The sequence below is a fragment of the Panthera pardus genome, unplaced genomic scaffold (genome assembly GCF_024362965.1).
Source record: "Panthera pardus isolate Hobbes unplaced genomic scaffold, ASM2436296v1 HiC_scaffold_21, whole genome shotgun sequence".
Classification (NCBI taxonomy): Eukaryota; Metazoa; Chordata; class Mammalia; order Carnivora; family Felidae; genus Panthera; species Panthera pardus.
Genome location: NW_026526777.1, coordinates 66,053,054 through 66,072,060, shown reverse-complemented (window position 1 = coordinate 66,072,060; position 19,007 = coordinate 66,053,054). Strand labels below are relative to the sequence as shown.

The window sequence follows — 19,007 nt, the reverse complement described above, 5'->3', positions numbered from 1 at the left end:
TGCCTTATCCCCGCCGGCAGCGAGAGGCCGTCGCCAGTCTTCGTGTAGAGACGTGATCAGATGTGAGTTTGAGGAAGCTCTTTCAGAGCGGTCTGGAAGACGAGAGGTGGACGGCGGGCAGCAGGGAGGCCCGTTGGAAAGCCAGTGTCCCGATAGCGGTAGCGGTGGCAGGCAGTTCCGGCGTAGTGCGGGAGGCTGTCCGAGTCTGTTCGTTGGGGTTCAATGAAGCAAGTAGTCTCCTGTTGCCCGTTTGCCTCCTGGCGCGATCACTCAGAGTTTTGGCCCTCGCAGTTTAGTCTTGGGTTAGTCGAGGTTATTTCTCCGGCCCTGGATTCACTGGCTTCCCACTGGGCACGTGGTAGTCTCCCAGGAACTACTGCGAGTTGATCTGATCTGCCGGGGGGGGGTGCCGATGACTGAGAGCCGTCGGGGCAGATGGAGACTTCGAGCCCCAGGGTTAACCCAAGAGGGAGCACGGAGTTCAGTTCGTTTTACCATCACCTCATTTAAGGAACCCGGGACCCTCAGAGCCTGTTAAGACCCGATGGATACGTGTACTGCCCCAGACTTACTAACGGGCGGTTTCAAACTGTGGTCGGAAATGGGTTACTTGGAATTTGGAACACAGTGTTGTGTGTAAACAGGAAGAACTCGCCTGATATCATGGCGACTTGCATCTCCCGGGCAGCCCTGGGTGCACATCACAAAGCAAGGAAAAGGACTCAGGGAATGAAAAAGTGGCCGTGGTCCCGGCTAAAGGAGCCCAGTGGTCACAGGACACTGCCGAGCGCAGACCTACGCGTTTTAGGGTTGATGCTGGCACAGCCCCCCAAGAAGCGAACCTCCCCTTGGGCCCACTGAAGTATGAGAAGCGGCTGTGTTGGAAAAAGAGTGTCAGGCTTGAGTCAAGGGCTGTGGGTGCAAATCCCAGATGGATCCCAGACCTTTGCTGATTTCCACAGTCTCACGCTGCCTCTCTCTGGGAGTGCCTAGCACATAGCGGATCCTCGGTGACACCGTCGAGAGGATCTAGAGAGAGAGCCAGCCGGCCAGACCTGGCCCTGGCTTCTGTCACCCTGGTGATGGCCACGGCGGGTGGGACAAGGGCTGGCAGACTGAGGCCCACCCAAAGTTATGTTTTCTGTCAAGAGCCCTGCCGTACTTTCCAGCATGTAAGATCTGGCTTGGTAGATGTGAGATGCTTTCTATTGAGTCTAAGAAAAAGCACGTGGGATTTTTTTTGGCTCTTGGGAGCTTTAGTTACCTCCTTCAGTGGACGGTCCTGCCTTCTTCCACTCCTGCCTGCCGCACCTGCCCCCATGATTACTTTCTACATGTAAAAGCAAATAAAGAAGTATTTTACACAACATGTCACAAGCTGACATATGACACTGAAAAGGAAAAACTAGAAAAGGGTGAGGGAATGAGGGACCCTGGGTGGGGCCGGAGTCAGAGTGTTCTTTTAAGCAAGGGAGGGTCCAGGTTAGACCTCGGTGAGGGAGGCCCCATAGAGGGTTCTGGGGGCAGCGCCCCGGGACACATCCTGTGTCGGTCTGGCACGTGTGAGTGCATGGGGACAGGAGGAGTGAGGGCTGGCGGGGGAAGGAGTTCAGAGGGAGTGGGGCTGGCGGTGGAAGGAGTTCAGAGGGAGTGGGGCTAGTTCTTATCCATTGCAGACTAATGTTTTTGTAGAACTTAATGACAAAAATTACTAGAAAAATGAAATTTTAAAATCATAGGAAATAAAAGTCTAATGTTTTATTATTAGAGTCCCGTAAAGTTTCTCTTACCAGGTTCCTGTAGAAGTTTCTAAATGTTAGCTTGTGATTATTTCCTGACTTTAGCACAGAAGCACAGGCTGAGCTGTGCTGTAGGAATCCCTCATCAGGACTTGGCCTGTAAGCAAGAGCGGGGGCCGTTGGAGTGTTTTGAGCACAGGGAAGAGCCTATCTGTCTTCTGTTTGAAGAGGATCACTGAGAATCACGCCTGGAGGGTAGAGTGCAGGGGACACGGGGAGCCCTGGAGGGTGGAGCGCAGGGGGCATCGGGGTCTGTGGGGGGAGCAGGGAGACTGGCAGAGACTTGCGTTTTACGGGCCAGAGAGGAGGGCGACTCAGACCTGGGTGGTCACATTGGGAAAGGTAGAAAGTGGTGGGTTCCTGGTTTTGTTTTTAAGATTGAGCCCACAGAATTTCCTGGCGGATCAGGTGAGGGCATGAGAGGGAGAGAGAGGTCAAGGGTGACTTTGGGTTTCTGCTTGAAAGACACAAAAGATGCATTCCTGTCAGCGGGGACTGGGACGGCTCCAGCCCAGGTGGAACAGGCCAGGGGACTCAGGGGTTCCGTTTTGTTTATTTTGAATTAGACTTTGAGCACATAGATGCGGTCGAGTGAGGCATGCGTGGACATCGTGACGTTGCCGGAAGACCTGTGACTAGAAGGGGAACCTGAGGGCTACAGAGAAACCTCATCCTAGATGGTGTAATTACTGTGTTCGAAAGTGTCCAAGGAAGTCAGTTTGAGAGCCTCCCCCCAAGATCACATGCTGACATTAATTCTCCCTACTTGGAAGTGGTTTCTTTTTTTCCCTATCTCATCACAAGTAAGAAAAGAGTCTCCAACTTCAGAGGCACCAAATTTGGTTGACGTTTCGTTCCATGAGGCAGCTGCAGGACTGGTCAGGATTTAAGAGCGCCTGGGTGCATCAGTCCGCCACCCGCTCGGGGGCCAGGATTGATCCACCTTCTCCCATCGCTGGCGGTGATCGATTTTACTGCCCAACCTTAGTACTACCAAACACAACAGCTCTCGGTAGTCTCTTATTTGGTGAATAAAAAGTGAGGTGTACAAGTGTAGAGAGGTCACGAGTCCAGTTCTTTATGATAAATATGTAATATACGTGCGCTCACCACGCAACGGATGCTGGAAGGTAATGGCGTTAACATTTTACATGTGATTATTTGCGTAGCGAGATTGTTAGTAGTGTCTTTCCTCTTGCACTTTTTGGTGTGTAATAAAGACGTGTTGCTGAAGGGCACGTGGATGGCTCAGTCAGTTGAGAGTTCAACTTTGGCTCAGGTCACGATCTCGCGGTTTGTGGGTTCGAGCCCCACATCGGGCTGTGTACTGAGAACTTGGAGCCTGGATCCTGCTTGGGGTTCTGTGTCTCCCTCTCTGTCTTCCCCTCCCCGGTCATGCTATGTCTCTCTCTCTCTCTCTCTCTCTCTCAGGAATAAGTAAACATTAAAAAAAAAAAAAAAAAAAAAAAAGTGTTGCTTAAATAATCAGTGACAATAACCATTTGCTAAAGAAAATGAGCACCACAGCCACGTGACCCTCTTCTCTCTGGCCCCCCCAGCTCACCATCTGCTACCTGGACATGCTGATGACCAGCGAGGAGCGCCGGAAGCAGCTGAGGGACCAGTACTGTTTTGAATGTGACTGTATTCGATGCCAAACCCAAGACAAGGTATGTGTGTGGAACCAGCTCGGGACATCTCCCCGGAAAGACTCCTGTGGTCTTTCAGAGAACTCTGCTTTTATTGCGTGAATCCAGAAGGACTCTCAGCGCGGAGGGGGAAACTAAAAAGATGCATCGTGCTGCATGTATTTTAGCCTCTTGAACTTTTATCCCCCACGAAGCAGTGAGAGGTTTACTGCCAGGTAAGGATCTAGAGAGCTCAGGTTCTAGAGGGCAGAGAGGCATTAAACGGGTCATTAGGACACTGAGGCCAGGGTGCTGTTAGAGCACACAACGAGAGGGTCAGGTGACCTTAACGACTGGTAACCGCTACTTCTCGGTAATAAGCATACCAACTTGTAGCCTGTGTTTTATTTCCTCGGGTTTGTTCTGTAAGGCTTTTTGCTGTAGCACTTCGTCAGACAGAGATCACTTATCCAGCACCTTTGTCTCTCTGAGAAAGGAAGAAGGGCCAAAAAAATGCCATAAAGATAAAGAATGAGCTTTTCTCCTGTACTTCCCTCACATCAGACCTATCTGCTTTGAGTTTGCACACAGTCGAGTGACCTGATTAAATCTTACTTTGGTAGAGTATTCTGCATTTGCTGGAATTCTTTTGTAATCCCAGGGTCGTTTAACTCACTAATTGTAAATTAGGAAGTGGAACTCAGAACGTTCACAGATCTGCCTGTGGGAAAGGACGAAGCAAGACGTGGCAGAACCCAGTCTCAAACCCGGATCGTTTGACTAAATCTAGCGTTCCTTCCACTGCCGCAGCCATGTGTGGTCTCTGGTGGCAGCATTGATGGAGAGAGGACCTGAGCTCATTCTAATGATGCAGGAATCCATGAACATGATTAGTTTTTCATTAGAAAGAACTTTTAGAAATAAATGAGCTACATGGGAAAAGTTGGAACCCCTGCTCATAGCTCCCCAAGATTCATTCTACCTCGGTGTTAGCCTTTTGCCACAACCAAGCATGCTGGAGTTCTAGAGGATCCCTTGGGATTTCTCCCCAGACCAGACCCTGATCAGGAGTAGCGGGAAGCGAGCTTCCTTCCCGCCAGCACCCTTGGATGGGAAGTCTCGGACTTAGTGCCTCTCCCATGCCATCTGTGTTGTGTAGACCTACAAAGAATTTGATTAAGTACTTATTTATTTATTTATTTATTTATTTCCAGAATTGGGGTCATGTTCCCTTTTGGTTTTTGTTCTGGTTGAAACCCGGCTAGAATAGTATATTAGGGAAAGGTTGAGCTGCAAATAACAGATAACCCAACTAAAACTGGCTTTGGTCGGTACGGTACATTTGTCTCCAGACTTCTGGAGAAGCAGTCTAAGACCAGAGCAGCCGCTCACAGGCCTCATCACAGACCCAGAACCCTTCTACCTTCCTCCGTACCCATCCCTACACGTGTCAGTTGTCCTCATGGCCCCAGGGTGACTGGCACCCTCAACGCTGAGTCAGTGTGTCCAGCCTCTGGACACGAAAAAGAAGGCAGAGAACCAAGGAAAAGGCTCCTGGGGATTTCCACCTGCATGTTATTGTTCAGAACTGTGTCGTATGATCACCTTTACTGTGAAAGAGGTGAGGAAACTACATTTTAGGTTTTCAGCCTTTAAATTAGAGGAAGACGGGAGAGGAAGGTTGGGAATGGTTTTTGGGTAGCCTATCCATGGTATCCGCCATATTCATCGAGACTTTTCTTTGAGCTAAAAGTTTGTCTAATACTATATTAGGAATCTCCAGAGAAAGAGCGCCGACAGGGTGTGTGTCTGAAAAGTAGCTGGGACGGGGGGTATTTATGAAAAGGATTTGGTTCATGTGATTGTGGAGGCTTGGAAGTCCCAAGACCTGCAGTTGGTGAGTGGGAGACCCAGGAGAGCTAACAGGGAAGTTCCGGTCTGACCCAGGAAGAGCCAGACTTCCATTTGAGTCCAAAGGCAGGGCAAAAACAGTGTCCCGGCCCAAAGGCAGTTGAGCAGGAAGACTTCCCTCTTGCGGTAGGGTTAGTCTCTGTTTTAGTCAGGCCTTCAACTGATTGGGTAACAACGATAACAACTAACACACTGGGGAGGGCAGTCTACTGATTCAAATGTTAATCTCATCCAAAAGCAGCCTCTCACACATACCCAGAATAATGTTTAATGAAATATCTGGGCACCCTGTAGCCCAGTCAAATGGACACACAACATTAACCATCACAGATAGGCTAGAGATAGGCCAAGTGGTAAAATGGAAAACATACTTGCTTGTTCTGCTGGGCTCTATTCCATTCTGTATCTGACACCCCGGGTGGCCTTGGGAAAGCCATTCAAGCTCTCTGATTTATCCTGTCATCTGTAGCCAAGGGACTCCTATCTCACTGTGGTTTTGATTTGCATTTTTCTAATGATCACTATGTTGAGCGTCTTTTCATGTACCTCCTAGCCATCAGTGTCTCTTCACACCTGTTAGAGTGGCTAGAATCAAAAAGACACGGAATAACAAGTGTGGATGAGGTTGTAGAAAAGTGAAGCCGTGGGCAGTGTTGGTGGGAACACAAACTGGTGCGGCCTCTGTGGACAACAGTATGGATGTGCCTCAAAAAATTAAAAATAGGGGGTGCCTGGGTGGCTCAGTTGGTTAAGCGTCCAAGTCTTGATTTTGGCTCAGGTCATGATCTGAGGGTCGTGAGGTCAAGCCCCGCATCAGGCTCCTTGCTGGGCAGGAGCCTGCTTGGGGTGCTCTGTCTCTGACCCTCCTGCTCTCAGACACAGACGTGTGCGCGCGCTCTCTCTCTCTCTCTCTCTGTCTCTCTTTACCCCTCTCTCTTTCTCTCATAATAAATAAGTAACCTTAAAAAAATAGAAAAACCACATGATCCAGCAATTCCACTGCTGGGTATTTAAAGGAAATGAAAACACTAACTTGAAAAGTTATTTGCACCCTCATTTGCAGCATTATTTACAATAGCCACGACAGGGAATGACCTTAAATGTCCACTGACAGATGAATGAATAAAGAAAACGTGGTGTGTGTGTGTGTGTGTGTGTGTGTGTGTGTGTGTGGTGAAATATTATTCAGCCATTGAAAACAAGGGAATCTTGCCATTTGCAATAACGTGGATGGACCGCAGGGGCACGATGCTAACGGAAATAAGTCAGAGGAAGATAAACAAGTTCTCTCCGTGTGTAACACGAGAGAACTAAACTAGGTGGTCATAAAGCCCCTTCCTCCTCTGTTGTACCATGTTTCTCTGAAATATTTCCCCGTAGAAATGAGTGGGGTGTGTATTCATGTGAGAATATAAACTTGATTTCAATTAGCTCATCAGTTATATTTCAGGCTTCTATTTATCTGAGAATTTTGTTCTGTTTGTAATGTAAACGTCCTTCCTGAAATCTCTGTATTGCTGATTTGCTTTGAAAAAATCATGCACAGATAAATCCAGCTTAGTGCATTCCCCAGAGATTATAAATTCAAAACTACTTCGGTCAAAATTCAATTTACTTCAGTTCCTAGATTCAAAGTGTTCGAGATTATTTTTCTGCTTTTCTTGGAGCCGAAGAAATTCATCTCGACAGGTTTCTGTGTCGAGAAGTATTTATTACGGGGTCTCCATCTGCGAGGTGCTGGGCTCACATGGTATCATGTTTCAGGAAGGCAGGAGGCCTTTAATAGCGGGTGTAATTTGCATGTGCGGAGTTAGCTGTCATTTATAATCAGCAGCAGCCTAATTTCTGGAAGGAATAAAACGTACCTTCTAAGAGAGGTTTTGGAATGATTTGGCTTCTCCTGTGGCTTGCCCAGGTCAGAATGCTCAGCAGTGGAAGCAGAATAGACCAAATGGGATTGATTGTTTCCATAAGTTTGTGGGTCGTACAGAGCTTGCTTCCTTGGATGTCACGCGCTTTGTTGCAAGAAAAAGCTACATTTACTGGCCATGTCACCTTTTCTTTCCTAAAGCCTGTTACATCCAATCCTTCTCCTAAAATACAGTGTCTGTCAGCTTACTGACAACATCCGTGCCTCGCTCCTTCATGATCAAAATAGCCCTTAACTCGTCATCTGGCCCTCAATGTCCTCGTTCACCCAGCCTCGACCCTGTAGCACAGCAAGTTTTCTGAGCTACTGCTGTTTCCATGTCATTGCTTTGCTCAGAATTTTCAAAGCATTTACCACTGTCTCTAATGTTCAGGGTAAATGTCAGACTCTTAGCATTCAGTGTCCTCCAAAGTGATGACCCCACAGCCCAACCTGCCCTTTTTTCCCTTCCTTTCTCTTCTTTCCCCAACTCATTCTATCTGATCACATCCTTTCACCTCTCAGAAGCCTGCAACCTGGCTTTCAGGCACATATCCACACACATCTGTTTATGTATAAACGTAAGTATATAAATATAGGTAGACGTGTATGTAGGCTCTAACAGCTGTCAATCTTATATTGATTTGTGAAATAAGAGTGACAGGAAATCAGAGGAAAGCAAGTCAGTGTCCAAAAAGCAATCCATACGATCCTGTAAAGTGACTGGAAATAAATCACAAATTAAATTTCCCAGCAGCCAAATCTGAATGAGTAGTTTCAGAAGTTACAGTGGCTGCGAGGTCAGACACACACCTGTTGCTCTGCCGAAGCAATTTTTCCTGGCCCTGAGGCCAGAGCCACTCCAAAGGGTCCCACAAGACTCAGTGATCAGCTTTCTGTCAGACTGCCACAGTTATTTAAATAGCTGATTTTTATACTATTCGCCAATGCGGCTGATAGACATTTCACATTGTAACGTAATAAAAGAAGTAACAAGAAGGGTTAAAACTCATACGCTCTTGTGTCCTCTCTCTCTGATGGTTTGCTTCATCCCAAGAATAAAATTTAGGCTGTACAGAGGAAAGCAAGGATTGTGCATCCTTAGACGATCCTCCGTTAATGGTATTTCTTACAGTCTTTTCAGTTCGTTATTGTAATTTGTATTAAAGTGATACATGCATATAGTTTGAAAAGCCAGAGTACTAGAACCCAGTTCAGAACACTAGTACACTTTCCTTCCTTGCTCCTGCCCACATCCTACTCCCGAGATAACCCCCTTTTGGCTTCTGGGATTTACTCCGTGTTTTTAAACTGAAGCTCCCTTAAATCACACCCTAGGGTCGTTGTTTGCTATTCAGTTGGTTTAATGACTATTTTTTTTTTTTATTCTTAGGATTTCATATTTGCTTTTTTCCCCATATCTCCCAGTTTATGTTTTATATCTTTCCACCTGTTTCTGCTTCATAGTTTCCTATTCACCTCCACTGAGTACTCCTCTGTTACTTCTGTATTTGAACATCTCAGTCGCACCCAAAGAGTCGCAGTCAGTCAGTGCTGAGCCTATTCACTGGATTGAAATCATGTTCCGGTTGTTGACTTTGGTCAGTTACCTTCCTTAGCGTTGCATTTCACGAAGTGGCTTGGAATTTTATACTGCAGGCTTGTTTTAGGGGAAAGTATTTTGGTTTTGTTCCTTTCTCTCCTTCTGTGCTCAGCCCCTCTGTCTGCTAACCTTGCCCTTGCCTACCCCGGACAGGGGGTATGTAATCACCACAGTGATATCGAGGCTACTATAGATCTGGTTACTTAGGTGATGGGTGACAGAAGGACTGTCTGTGTCTTCTGATATGTGCAGGCCCAGCGCTTCCGGAACATATTTAGCTTAAGGGACCAGGTCATCAGCCCTGTGTCTTCAACCTCTTTTTACAAGGGAGCCTTACCTCATCCCCTGGCTTTAAGCCTTAAAGCTGACTCTATTCCCCTTTACTTTTTTGTTTTAATTTTTTATTTATTTGGAGAAAGAGCAAGTGCGAGCAAGGGAAGAGCAGAGAGAGGGGGAGAAGGAATCCCAGGCATGCTCCACGCGCTGCCAGGGCAGAGCCTGATGCAGGGCTCGAACTCACGGACTGTGAGACCATGACCTGAGCCAGAATCAAGAGACAGACTCTTAACTGACTGAGCCACCCAGGCGCCCCTCTACTCACCCTTCTCACATGAAGCATTTCTCGTCCCTTTCAACCACAGCTACTGCTTGCTCCCAGACCCGAGGCCCTAGTTCCCGCTTGGTTTATTCCTTTGCCTTTCTGTTCTGTTTTGGGTCCAAGGAGAGTTTCTCTTGTCTTTGAATTAGTAAAGCTATTTTTGATTTCTCTTTTTCTATTTTACCCACTCTTACTAGGATTTGGGCTAAAGGGGAGCACCCCAAAGTCTGACCTTATAGCATGTTGACTGGACGTCTGCAGTTTGCTTTCCAAGTACATAGGTACAAATTCAGGTCTTTGGAGGCAAGGGAAACCGTGAGGATAGACAACAATCTCATTCTCCTGAGGGCTCCCAAGTGTGTGTGAGCCTTTTACCCAACACCAGCCTGTCTGTGAGAAGGGATCTAGATCTCGTATCACAGGGCCTTCTGAGGACAGAGACGTGAGTAGTCGTGCTGAAAACATATGCCCTCTGAAAATAGTTTAATAAATGGCTCTGTGGAGGGGAGAAGCCCCAGTAAGCTTCTCATCCCTTGATGCTCCAGTGCTAAGCCCAATTCCTCTTCTTTTCTTCTGTAGACATAAAGCGCTGTCAATTACTGTCCTGGGTAAACATTTCAGCCCCTCTTTGAAGATCCTGTCCTGTAGCATGGAATTTCCCTTCTTTGGTCCCTTCTGAGGCCCTCTGCAACACGTGTGCGTCATGGAGCCCGAAGTGGCCCGACGTCCTCCCCAGAGCACCTTCCGTAGGCACTGCACCCCAGCGAGAGCGTGACCAAGCTGTGATAACCGGGCACAAGAGGTAGGAGCGAGGCAAGGACGAAACGGAGACTGAAGAAGCAATAAAGGGAATGTTAGAATTAAAGCCGTAGTCAAAGGAAATGAGAGTTCTCTGCCCAAGACAAACTCTATGGTAACTTGAGTCTCTTTCGAATATGAGCGTTTACTAAAAGGTCATCAGTTAAACCAAGATTTTTTTCTGCTGCCTTCCTCTGTTTTGCTAAATTAGTTGTAAGCAGAAATGCCTCGTGGTGCGACCGTGAACTCCACTGGCTCCGACTTGTTTTCTATCACAGGTTTTAACAGCCTAAGCAGAAATGTTCCTGTGTCTCTCATGTTTGCATTGTAACAGAGTTCCATTATCTTCGGGAAGATTAGGAAGGTTTGGCAGGAGATTGAAGAACTGTGTGTGTGTGTGTGTGTGTGTGTGTGAGAGAGAGAGAGAGAGACAGAGACAGAGACAGAGACAGAGACAGATTTTAAGTGGCCAGGGCGCAGCACCGTCTCCTTCTGCAAACCACAGGAGAAAGGCTCTCCCCGGAGTGAGCACCGTGCTGGCTGTCACTAATGTTCAGGTAGGAAAGCAGCTTATTGACTTCATGACCACATAATCCCATCTGCGATGCTGCCCTGAAATAAGGGAGAGGCTTCTGGGCTGGGTACCACAGGCTCTGAAGTTGGCCCGGGAACCGAACAATGGAGCTATTGTGTCTCCTCGGAATATGCCGCCAGCCGCATGACAGGACGTCGCGCCTCAGCTCTGCCTTCTCCCCGGAGAGCGGGCAGCTGTGCCCCCGAGCCCTTGCAGGTGGCTCCGGTTTGTCCACAGTCCACCCCGGGGTAAGGAGAGGGTGGCTCCACAGGTTGTGGTGACGTAATTCTGTCTCACGACCTTCCCAGTTCTTGCGCAGAAATGCTTTTCTTCTTCTGGCTTTTGGTCCACAAAAGCTCTGACTCGGGGAACAGACTGAAGGGACAGCAGCTGTTGTGACACACGGCGTGTGTTCGTGTGCGCCGGGCGTGGTCCCCACCCCACACGCGGCACACGGTGTTCAAGAAGTGCTGTAGGAGTGACCTTTCTCAGAGAATGTTCTACATTACGATGCCTGCTGGAGCTTTGGGGGCACTGCCCACGTGCTGGGTGCTGCCTCCTCTCACTTCGTCCCCGTGACTTTATGAGGGTGGTGGTCACTCCTCTTCCCATTTTTGCAGATGAAGTAGAAGCTGTCAGCTGCAGAGGCTGTATTCCTAACCTCTCCTCACTGTCTCTAGAATTTTATGAATAACAAGTATACTTTTCCTATCTTTTTAAAATTCGGGTATTTTCATTCCATAGAATTCACTCTTTTTAGCATACAGTGCTGTGCGTTTTGACAAATGCATATCGTCTGCAGCCACCACCACTAAGATGTGAAACAGCCCCACCCCCACTGCATTCCCTCATACCGCTTTCTAGCCCACCCCTGCCCCCAATTCCAGCCCTGCTAACCTCTGATCTGCTTCCTGTCACTGTAGCTTTACCTTTCTCAGAACATCACATAAATCGATCCTAAAAGCCATTTGATTCTATCTTCCTTCACTTAGCATGATGCATTTGCTATTTAGCTATGTTATTTTACACACACGTATGACTATGGAATCTCAGTACTTGGTACCTTTTTATTGCCAAATAGTATTCTATTATGTGGCTACTCCACAGGTTATCCATTCATCAGTTGAAGGACTTTCGGTTCTTTTCCAGTTGTTGGTGGATATTAGTAGAGCCACTGTAAATATTCACACACAGGTTATTGGGGGAACATAAGCTTTCGTTTCATCTGTGTAAATACCCAGGAGTACGCTTGTTGGCTTGCATGGTCAGTGTATGTTTAACTTTATAAGAAACTGCCAGACTGTTTTCCAATGTAGCTGTATCATTTTGAATTCCCACAGGCAGTGAGGCAGCATTTCAGTTACTCTACATGCTTGCCATCACTTGATTTTTTTGTCAGTTTTTCTTCTGTTGTGATCATTCCAATAGAGTGTAGTGATATCAGAAACGTGCTGTTGGTATTTTGATAGGGATTGCATTAAAGCTGTAGATTGCTTTGGGTAGTATACACATTTTAACAATATTTGTTCTACCAATCCATGAGCATGGTATAGCTTTTCATTTGTTTGTGTCACCTTCAGTTCCTTTCATCAGTGTCTTGTAACTTTCAGAGTAAAGGTCTTTCACCTCTTTGGTTAAGTTTATTGCTAAGCATAAACTTTTGGTGCAATTATAAACGAGATTGTTTTCTTAATTTCTTTTTTTGCTACTTCATGATTAGTATATAGAAATGCAACAGATTTCTGTATATTGATTTTGTATCCTCTAATCTTACTGGATTCATTTATCAGTTCTAGTAGTTGTTTGGTGGAGTCTTCGGGGTTTTCTATATATACTATCATGTCATCTGCAAATAGTGAAAATTTTACCTCTTCCTTACCACGTTTGATGCCTTTTATTTCTTTTTCTTGTCTGATTGCTGTGACCAGGACTTCCAGTACTATTGCATAAAGTGGCAAGATTGGACATCCTTGTCTTGTTCCTCGGTTTTTCACCATTGAGTATGAGGTTAGCTGTGTGTTTTTCATATATGGTTTTTATTATGTTGAGGTACGTTCCCTCTTAACTTACTTTATTGAGGGTTTTGGTCATGAATGGATGTTGTACTTTCTCAAATGCTTTTGCTGCATCTGTTGTCCATGATCATATAGTTTTTATCCTTTCTCTTGTTAATGTGTTGTATCACATTGATTGATTTGCAAACATTGAACCACACTTGCATCCCAGGAATGAATCCCACTTGATTGTGGTGAATGATTTTTTTAATGTATTGTTGGATTTGGTTTGCTAGTGTTCTGTTAAGGATTTTTACATCTATGTTCATGAGAGATACTAGCCCATAGTTCTCTTTTTTTGTAGTGTCTTTTATCTGGTTTTGGTATCAGGCAAGTGATGGCCTCATAGAATGAATTTCGAAGCTTTCCTTCCCCTTCTAATTTTTGGAATAGTTTGAGAAAAATTGGTATTAATTCATCTTTAAATGTTTGGTAGAATTCACGCGTGAAGCTGTCTGGTCCTGGACTTTGGTTTGTTCAGAATATTTTATTTACTGATTAAGTTTCATTGCTGGTAATCAGTCTGTTCAAATTTTCTATTTTTCCTGATTCAGTTTTGGGAGGTTGTATGTTTCTAGGAATTTATCCATTTCTTCTAGGTTGTCCAATTTGTTGGCATATAAGTTTTCATAATTCTCTTCTAATGCTTTGAATTTCTGTGATGTCATTTTTATATTTTTTCTCTCCTTTCTGATTTTGTTTGAGTTCTCTCTCTCTCTCTCTCTCTCTCTTTCTCTCTCTCATGAGTCTACCTAGAGGTTTATCAATTTTATTTATCTTTTCAAAAAAACCAGCTCCTGATTTCATTTATTTGTTTTATTCCTTTTTTAGTTTCTATTTTTCTATTTTATTCATTTCTGTTCTAATCTTTATTATTTCCTTCCTTTTACTGGTTTGAGGTTTGGTTTGTTCTTTTTGTGGCTTCTTTAGGTACCAGGTTAGGTTGTGTGTTTGAGCTTTTTCTTGCTTCTTGAGGTAGGCCTGTATTGCTATAAACTTCCCTCCCTCAACAGCTTTTGCTGCATCCCAGAGGTTTTCAGCTATCATGTTTTCATTTTCATTTGTATCCATGTAATTTTTTATTTCTTCTTTGATTTCTTGGTTGCCCATTTGTTGGTTAATAGCATGTTATTTAAGCCCCATGTATTTGTGCTCTTTACAGATTTTTTCTTGTGGTTGATTTCTAATTTCATAGCATTGTGGTTGGAAAAGATGCATGGTGTGACTTCAGTCTTTTTGAATTTGTTGAGGCTTGCTTTGTGGCCTAACATGTGATCCATTGTGGAGAATGTTCTGTGTACCCTTGAAAACAACGTGTTTCTGCTGTTTTAGGATGGAATGTTCTGAATATATCTATTAAATCCATGTGGTCCAGTGTGTGATTCAAAGCCACTATTTCCTTGTTGATTTTCTGTTTGGATGATCTATCCAAGTGGGGTGTTCAAGTCCCCCATTGTTATTGTATAACTATCTATTACTTCCTTCCTGTTTGTTATTAGTTGCTTTATGTATTTGGGTTCCTCCATGTTGGGTGCATAAATATTTACAATTGTTAAATCTTCTTGTTCGGTTATTCTCTTTATGTTTATGTAGTGTCCTTCTTTGTCTCATGTTACAGTCTTTGTTTTAAAGTCTATTTTGTCCAATATAAGTATTGCTACCCCAGCTTTCTTTTCACTTCAATTTGCATGGTAAATGCATTCCTTGACTTTCAGTCTGCATCTGTCTTTAGGTCTGAAATGCGTCTCTTGCAGGCAGCATATAGATGGGTCTTGCTTTTTTATCCATTCTGTCACCCTATTTCCTTTGATTGGAGCATTGAGTTCATTTACATTCAAGGTAATTATTGACAGGTATTTACTTATTGCCATTCTTTTATTTGTTTTATGGTTGTTTTGTATTTCTCCTCTCTTCCTTTCTTCTCTCAGTTTGCTGACTTTCTTTAGTGATATTCTTAGATTTCTTTCTGTTTATTTTTTGCATATCAGTTATCAGTTTTTGATTTGTAGTTACCATTAGGTTTGTATATAACATCTCATGTATATAGCAGTCTATATTTTTTATGTTTATTTATTTGTTTTAAGAGAGAGAGAGAGAGAGAGAGAGACAGAGCACAAGCCGGGGAGGGGCAGAGAGAGAGGGAGACAGAATCCCAAGCAGACTCCACACTGTCAGCACAGAGCCCGATGTGGGGCTCAAACCCACGAGCTGTAAGATCACGACCTGAGCCAAAATCAAGAGCTGGCAGCTAACTGACTGGGCCACCCAGGGAGCCCCATAGCAGTCTGTATTAAGTTGATGGTCACTTAAATTTGAACCCGTTCTTTACTTCTCTTCCCCCTGCCCGACATTTTAGATATCATACTTTACATCCTTTTATTTTCTGAATCTCTTGACTAATTTTTATAGATACACTTCGTTTTACTGCTTTTGTGCTTTCTTTTTTTTTTTTTAACGTTTATTTATTTTTGAGACAGAGAGAGACACAGCATGAACGGGGGAGGGTCAGAGAGAGGAAGACATAGAATCTGAAACAGGCTCCAGGCTCTGAGCTGTCAGGACAGAGCCTGACGTGGGGCTTGAACTCACGGACCACGAGATCATGACCTGAGCCGAAGTCGGCCGCTTAACCGACTGAGCCAGCCAGGCGCCCTATGTGCTTTCTACTTTTCTTACTCTTGCTTCTGGTTTTTCCACTCAGAGTCCCCTTTAACGTTTCTTGTAGGGCTGGTTTAGTGGTGATGAAGTCCTTTAACTTTTTTTTTGTCTAGGAAACTCCTTATCTCTCCTTCTATTCTGAATGATAGCCTTGCTGAATAGAATATTCTTGGCTTCAGGTTTTTTTCTTTCTGTACTTTGAATGTATCATGCTACTCCCTTCTGGCTTGGAAAATTTTTACTGAAAAATCAGCTGATAGGCGTTCTGTGGTTTCCTTGGTATATAACTGTTTTCTCTTTCTATTTTTTTTAATGTTTTTTATTTATTTTTGAGACAGAGAGAGACAGAGCATGAACAGGGGAGGGTCAGAGAGAGAGGGAGACACAGAATCCGAAGCAGGCTCCAGGCTCTGAGCTGTCAGCACAGAGCCCGACGCAGGGCTGGAACCCACGAACCGTGAGATCATGACCTGAGCCGAAGTCGGACGCTCAACTGACTGAGCCACCCAGGCGCCCCTCTCTTTCTATTTTTAAAATCCTCTCTTTATCACCACTTTTGACCATTTTAATTTCTAAGTGTCTTGATATGATCCTCCTTGTGTTGATTTTGTTGGGGGCTCTCTGTGCCTCCTGGATCCGGATTTCTGTTCCCTTGCCCAGATTCGGGAAGTTTTCAGTTATTACTTTTTCAGAAAAATTTTCTGACCCCTTTTCTCCCTCTTCTTATTCTGGGATCCTTCTAATGCGACTCTTACTATGCTTAATGGTGTCACTGAGTTTCCTTCGTCTATTTTCATTTTTTATCATTTTTTCTCTCTCCTGTTCAGCTTGATTACTTCCATTACTGTGTCCTGCAGGTCACTGATCCATTCTTCTGCTTCCTCTCATCTACTGTGTATTCCCCCAGTGTATTTTTTTATTTCATTTATTGAGTTCTTCATCTCTCATTGGTTCTTTTTTATGTTTTGTCTGTTTGTCGAAGGCCTCACCGAGATCCTCCACTCTTTTCTCAAGTCCAGTGAGTATCTTTATGACCATTACTTTAAATTCTGTATCAGATACATCACTCATCTTTGTTTTGTTTAAATCTCTTGATGCGATTTTTGTCCTGTTCCTTCACTTGGGACATATTCCTTTGTCCCCTCATTTTGTCTAACTCTCTGTGTCTGTTTCTGTGTATTAGTCAGCTACATCTCCTGCTCTTGAAAATAGTGGCCTGATGAAGAAGAGGTCCCGCAGTGCCTTGCAGTGCAGCGTCCCCCGTTCACCAGACCCTGACTTTTCAGGGGTGTCTCCTGTGTGATGCATGTGCCTTATTGTGGCTGAGCCTCGTTTGCCTTCAGCCCGGTTTTCTGCAATGACTCTCTTCGCTGTTGTGGGAGGGTTTCGTCCCTGTGTTATGAGTGGGTCAGTATGGGGCCGCCTCGGGCTTGAGTCGAGTCAGACCAGATGTTTACCAGAGATGCAGTAGCACCAAACTGCAGGGGGCTTTCCTTGTGTTTCCCCTGAGAAGCTTGGGTTGATGGGCGGGACCTACAGTCAGACCAGATGTCTGCCCCCAGCCCACTTTTGGGATGGCAAGGGGACTGGTGTGTGGTTATCGTCCCCGCTCCCCTGGGCAGGACTCACTTTGAGTGGCGCTGACCCCTGTTGGAGCTGCTTGCACACTGCCACACTTGTGGTACTGCTTTGGATGAGCTCCACAGGGGTGTATTGGAGGGGGAGGACCTCCAGAGAATGCTGGTGTGCCGTGTCAGCAATGTCAGTGCTGGCCCGTGGCAGGGGGGCACTTCCAGCATCCAGGGATGACTCCTGTTCAGCCCCGCTGGGCTGGAGGGGCAGATCCGCAGAAGCACGCAGGGGCAGGGTGTGCTGTTAGCAAGCTAGGTGGAAGGACAGTGTTGGTGCTGCGCTGGCTTCTGTGAGTGTCTGTGTATCTAGACAGGTGGGCAGGGGAGGGAAATGGCACCCACCAGCTCTTTTCTTGGAGAAGTCTCCAAAGATCCCTGCCCCTCCAGCACAAGCTCTGAGGTTAGTAAATAAATGTCCATCCTGTATCCCCCAGGCGTTTTCCAAACTCCTGCTTCTATGCTGGCTGTTCCTTGTGCTATCTCTTAAAGGCAGGGATTCAGTTTTCTGTTGCCCTCCCAGCTCTCCCAGAGCCACGCCCCCTGCTTTTAAAGTTCCAGGTGTTAATCCCCACTGATTGTAAGAAGTGAGGCCCCTCTGGTTTTCAAAGCCTAATGTTTTGGGGATTCATCTCCCGCACGGGAGGTCCCCTGTGCCTGGGTGCCTTGTGTGGGGGTCTGCTCCTCCTCCCTCTCTGCGACTACGGGTCCCTTCCTCTCGTGAAGTCTAGTGGGTCTGTTTTGCTCCCAACCACGTCTCTGCCCTTCCTACCCTTTTCCTGGCCTTTTCTCTACATTTAATTGTGGAGAGTCTTTCCTGCCAGTCTTTGGGTCGTGTTCTCGGTTACACCGATGTGGGTGTAATCTAGTTGTATCTAAGGACCCGTGAGTTTAGGATCCTCCTACTCTGTCATCTTCCTAAAGTCTGGAATTCTTTATTCTGTACACAAGATTGTTTTTGGTTTTTTTAAATCAGATATGTGCTTCGTAAATTATTTTTTCTATCTGTGTTTTTGGCTTTTCATTCTCTTGACAGTCTTCTGAACAGCAGAAGTTTTAAATTTTAATGTAGTCCACTTTTAGTATTTTTTTATGCATCAGTCTTTTGATGCCATATCTAAGAAATCTCTGCCAAATCTAAGAGAAGATCTTTCTCCTATGTTTTCTATTAGCTATTTTATAGTTTTTCGGTTTTGCATTTAGGTCTTCGATCCGTTTTGAGTTAATTTTTGTACAGGGTTCATTTTTTGCATATGGAGGCCCCATTTTCCCAGTACCGTTTGTTGAACCAACATCTTACTTAAGGCAGTAGGATATTATAGAGAGTGTACAGAATTAGATATTGGAAGAGTTTGGTCCTAGTCCTTAAGCTTGTACTTGTAACATCAGTGGCATTGGCCTGAGAGATCAAATCTGGGTGGTGGGTAACAGGACAGCTTGTACGGTGGAAAGAACACGTGCTCTCGAGTCTGATGGTCCTCGGTTCCGCTGCTTACTCACCATCTCACATTGGCCAGTTTCCCTTTCTTCGTCTTTGTTTTCTCTTTTATAAAATGAGAACACTGTATCTAGCAAAAGCTGCTTTGGGGGTTCAGTAAGACAATCTAAGTATAGGTTGGAAGTTGGTAAACACTTAATAATGGCTGTCATTACTGTTATTGAATGTTCTCAGGACATAGTCTATACGAAAAGTTCCAGGAATTATAGCCTCCTCAGTTCCCATCATCTGCTAGTCAGGGTCTCTGAACTTCTTACATAATCTTCTTGGCAGCTTTTCAAGTCTTCCTGCTCCAACTTGTTGTATTCTCTGCTTCCTCCCCCATTTCTGTCTCTAGTGCTTTCTGTGT

The 19,007-nt window shown here is 45.2% G+C and overlaps 1 protein-coding gene across 4 annotated transcripts in view; it reads left to right on the top strand.

The window, feature by feature from the left end:
* The window catches only part of SMYD3 (SET and MYND domain containing 3), a 684,046-nt gene that overhangs the window by 535,013 nt on the left and 130,026 nt on the right, over positions 1-19,007 (top strand). For all 4 annotated transcript variants that reach the window (XM_019422442.2, XM_053909416.1, XM_019422434.2 and 1 more), the window contains one exon: positions 3,359-3,469. In XM_019422442.2, the coding sequence (XP_019277987.1) occupies positions 3,359-3,469 (111 nt within the window). The remainder of the gene's footprint in view (positions 1-3,358; positions 3,470-19,007) is intronic.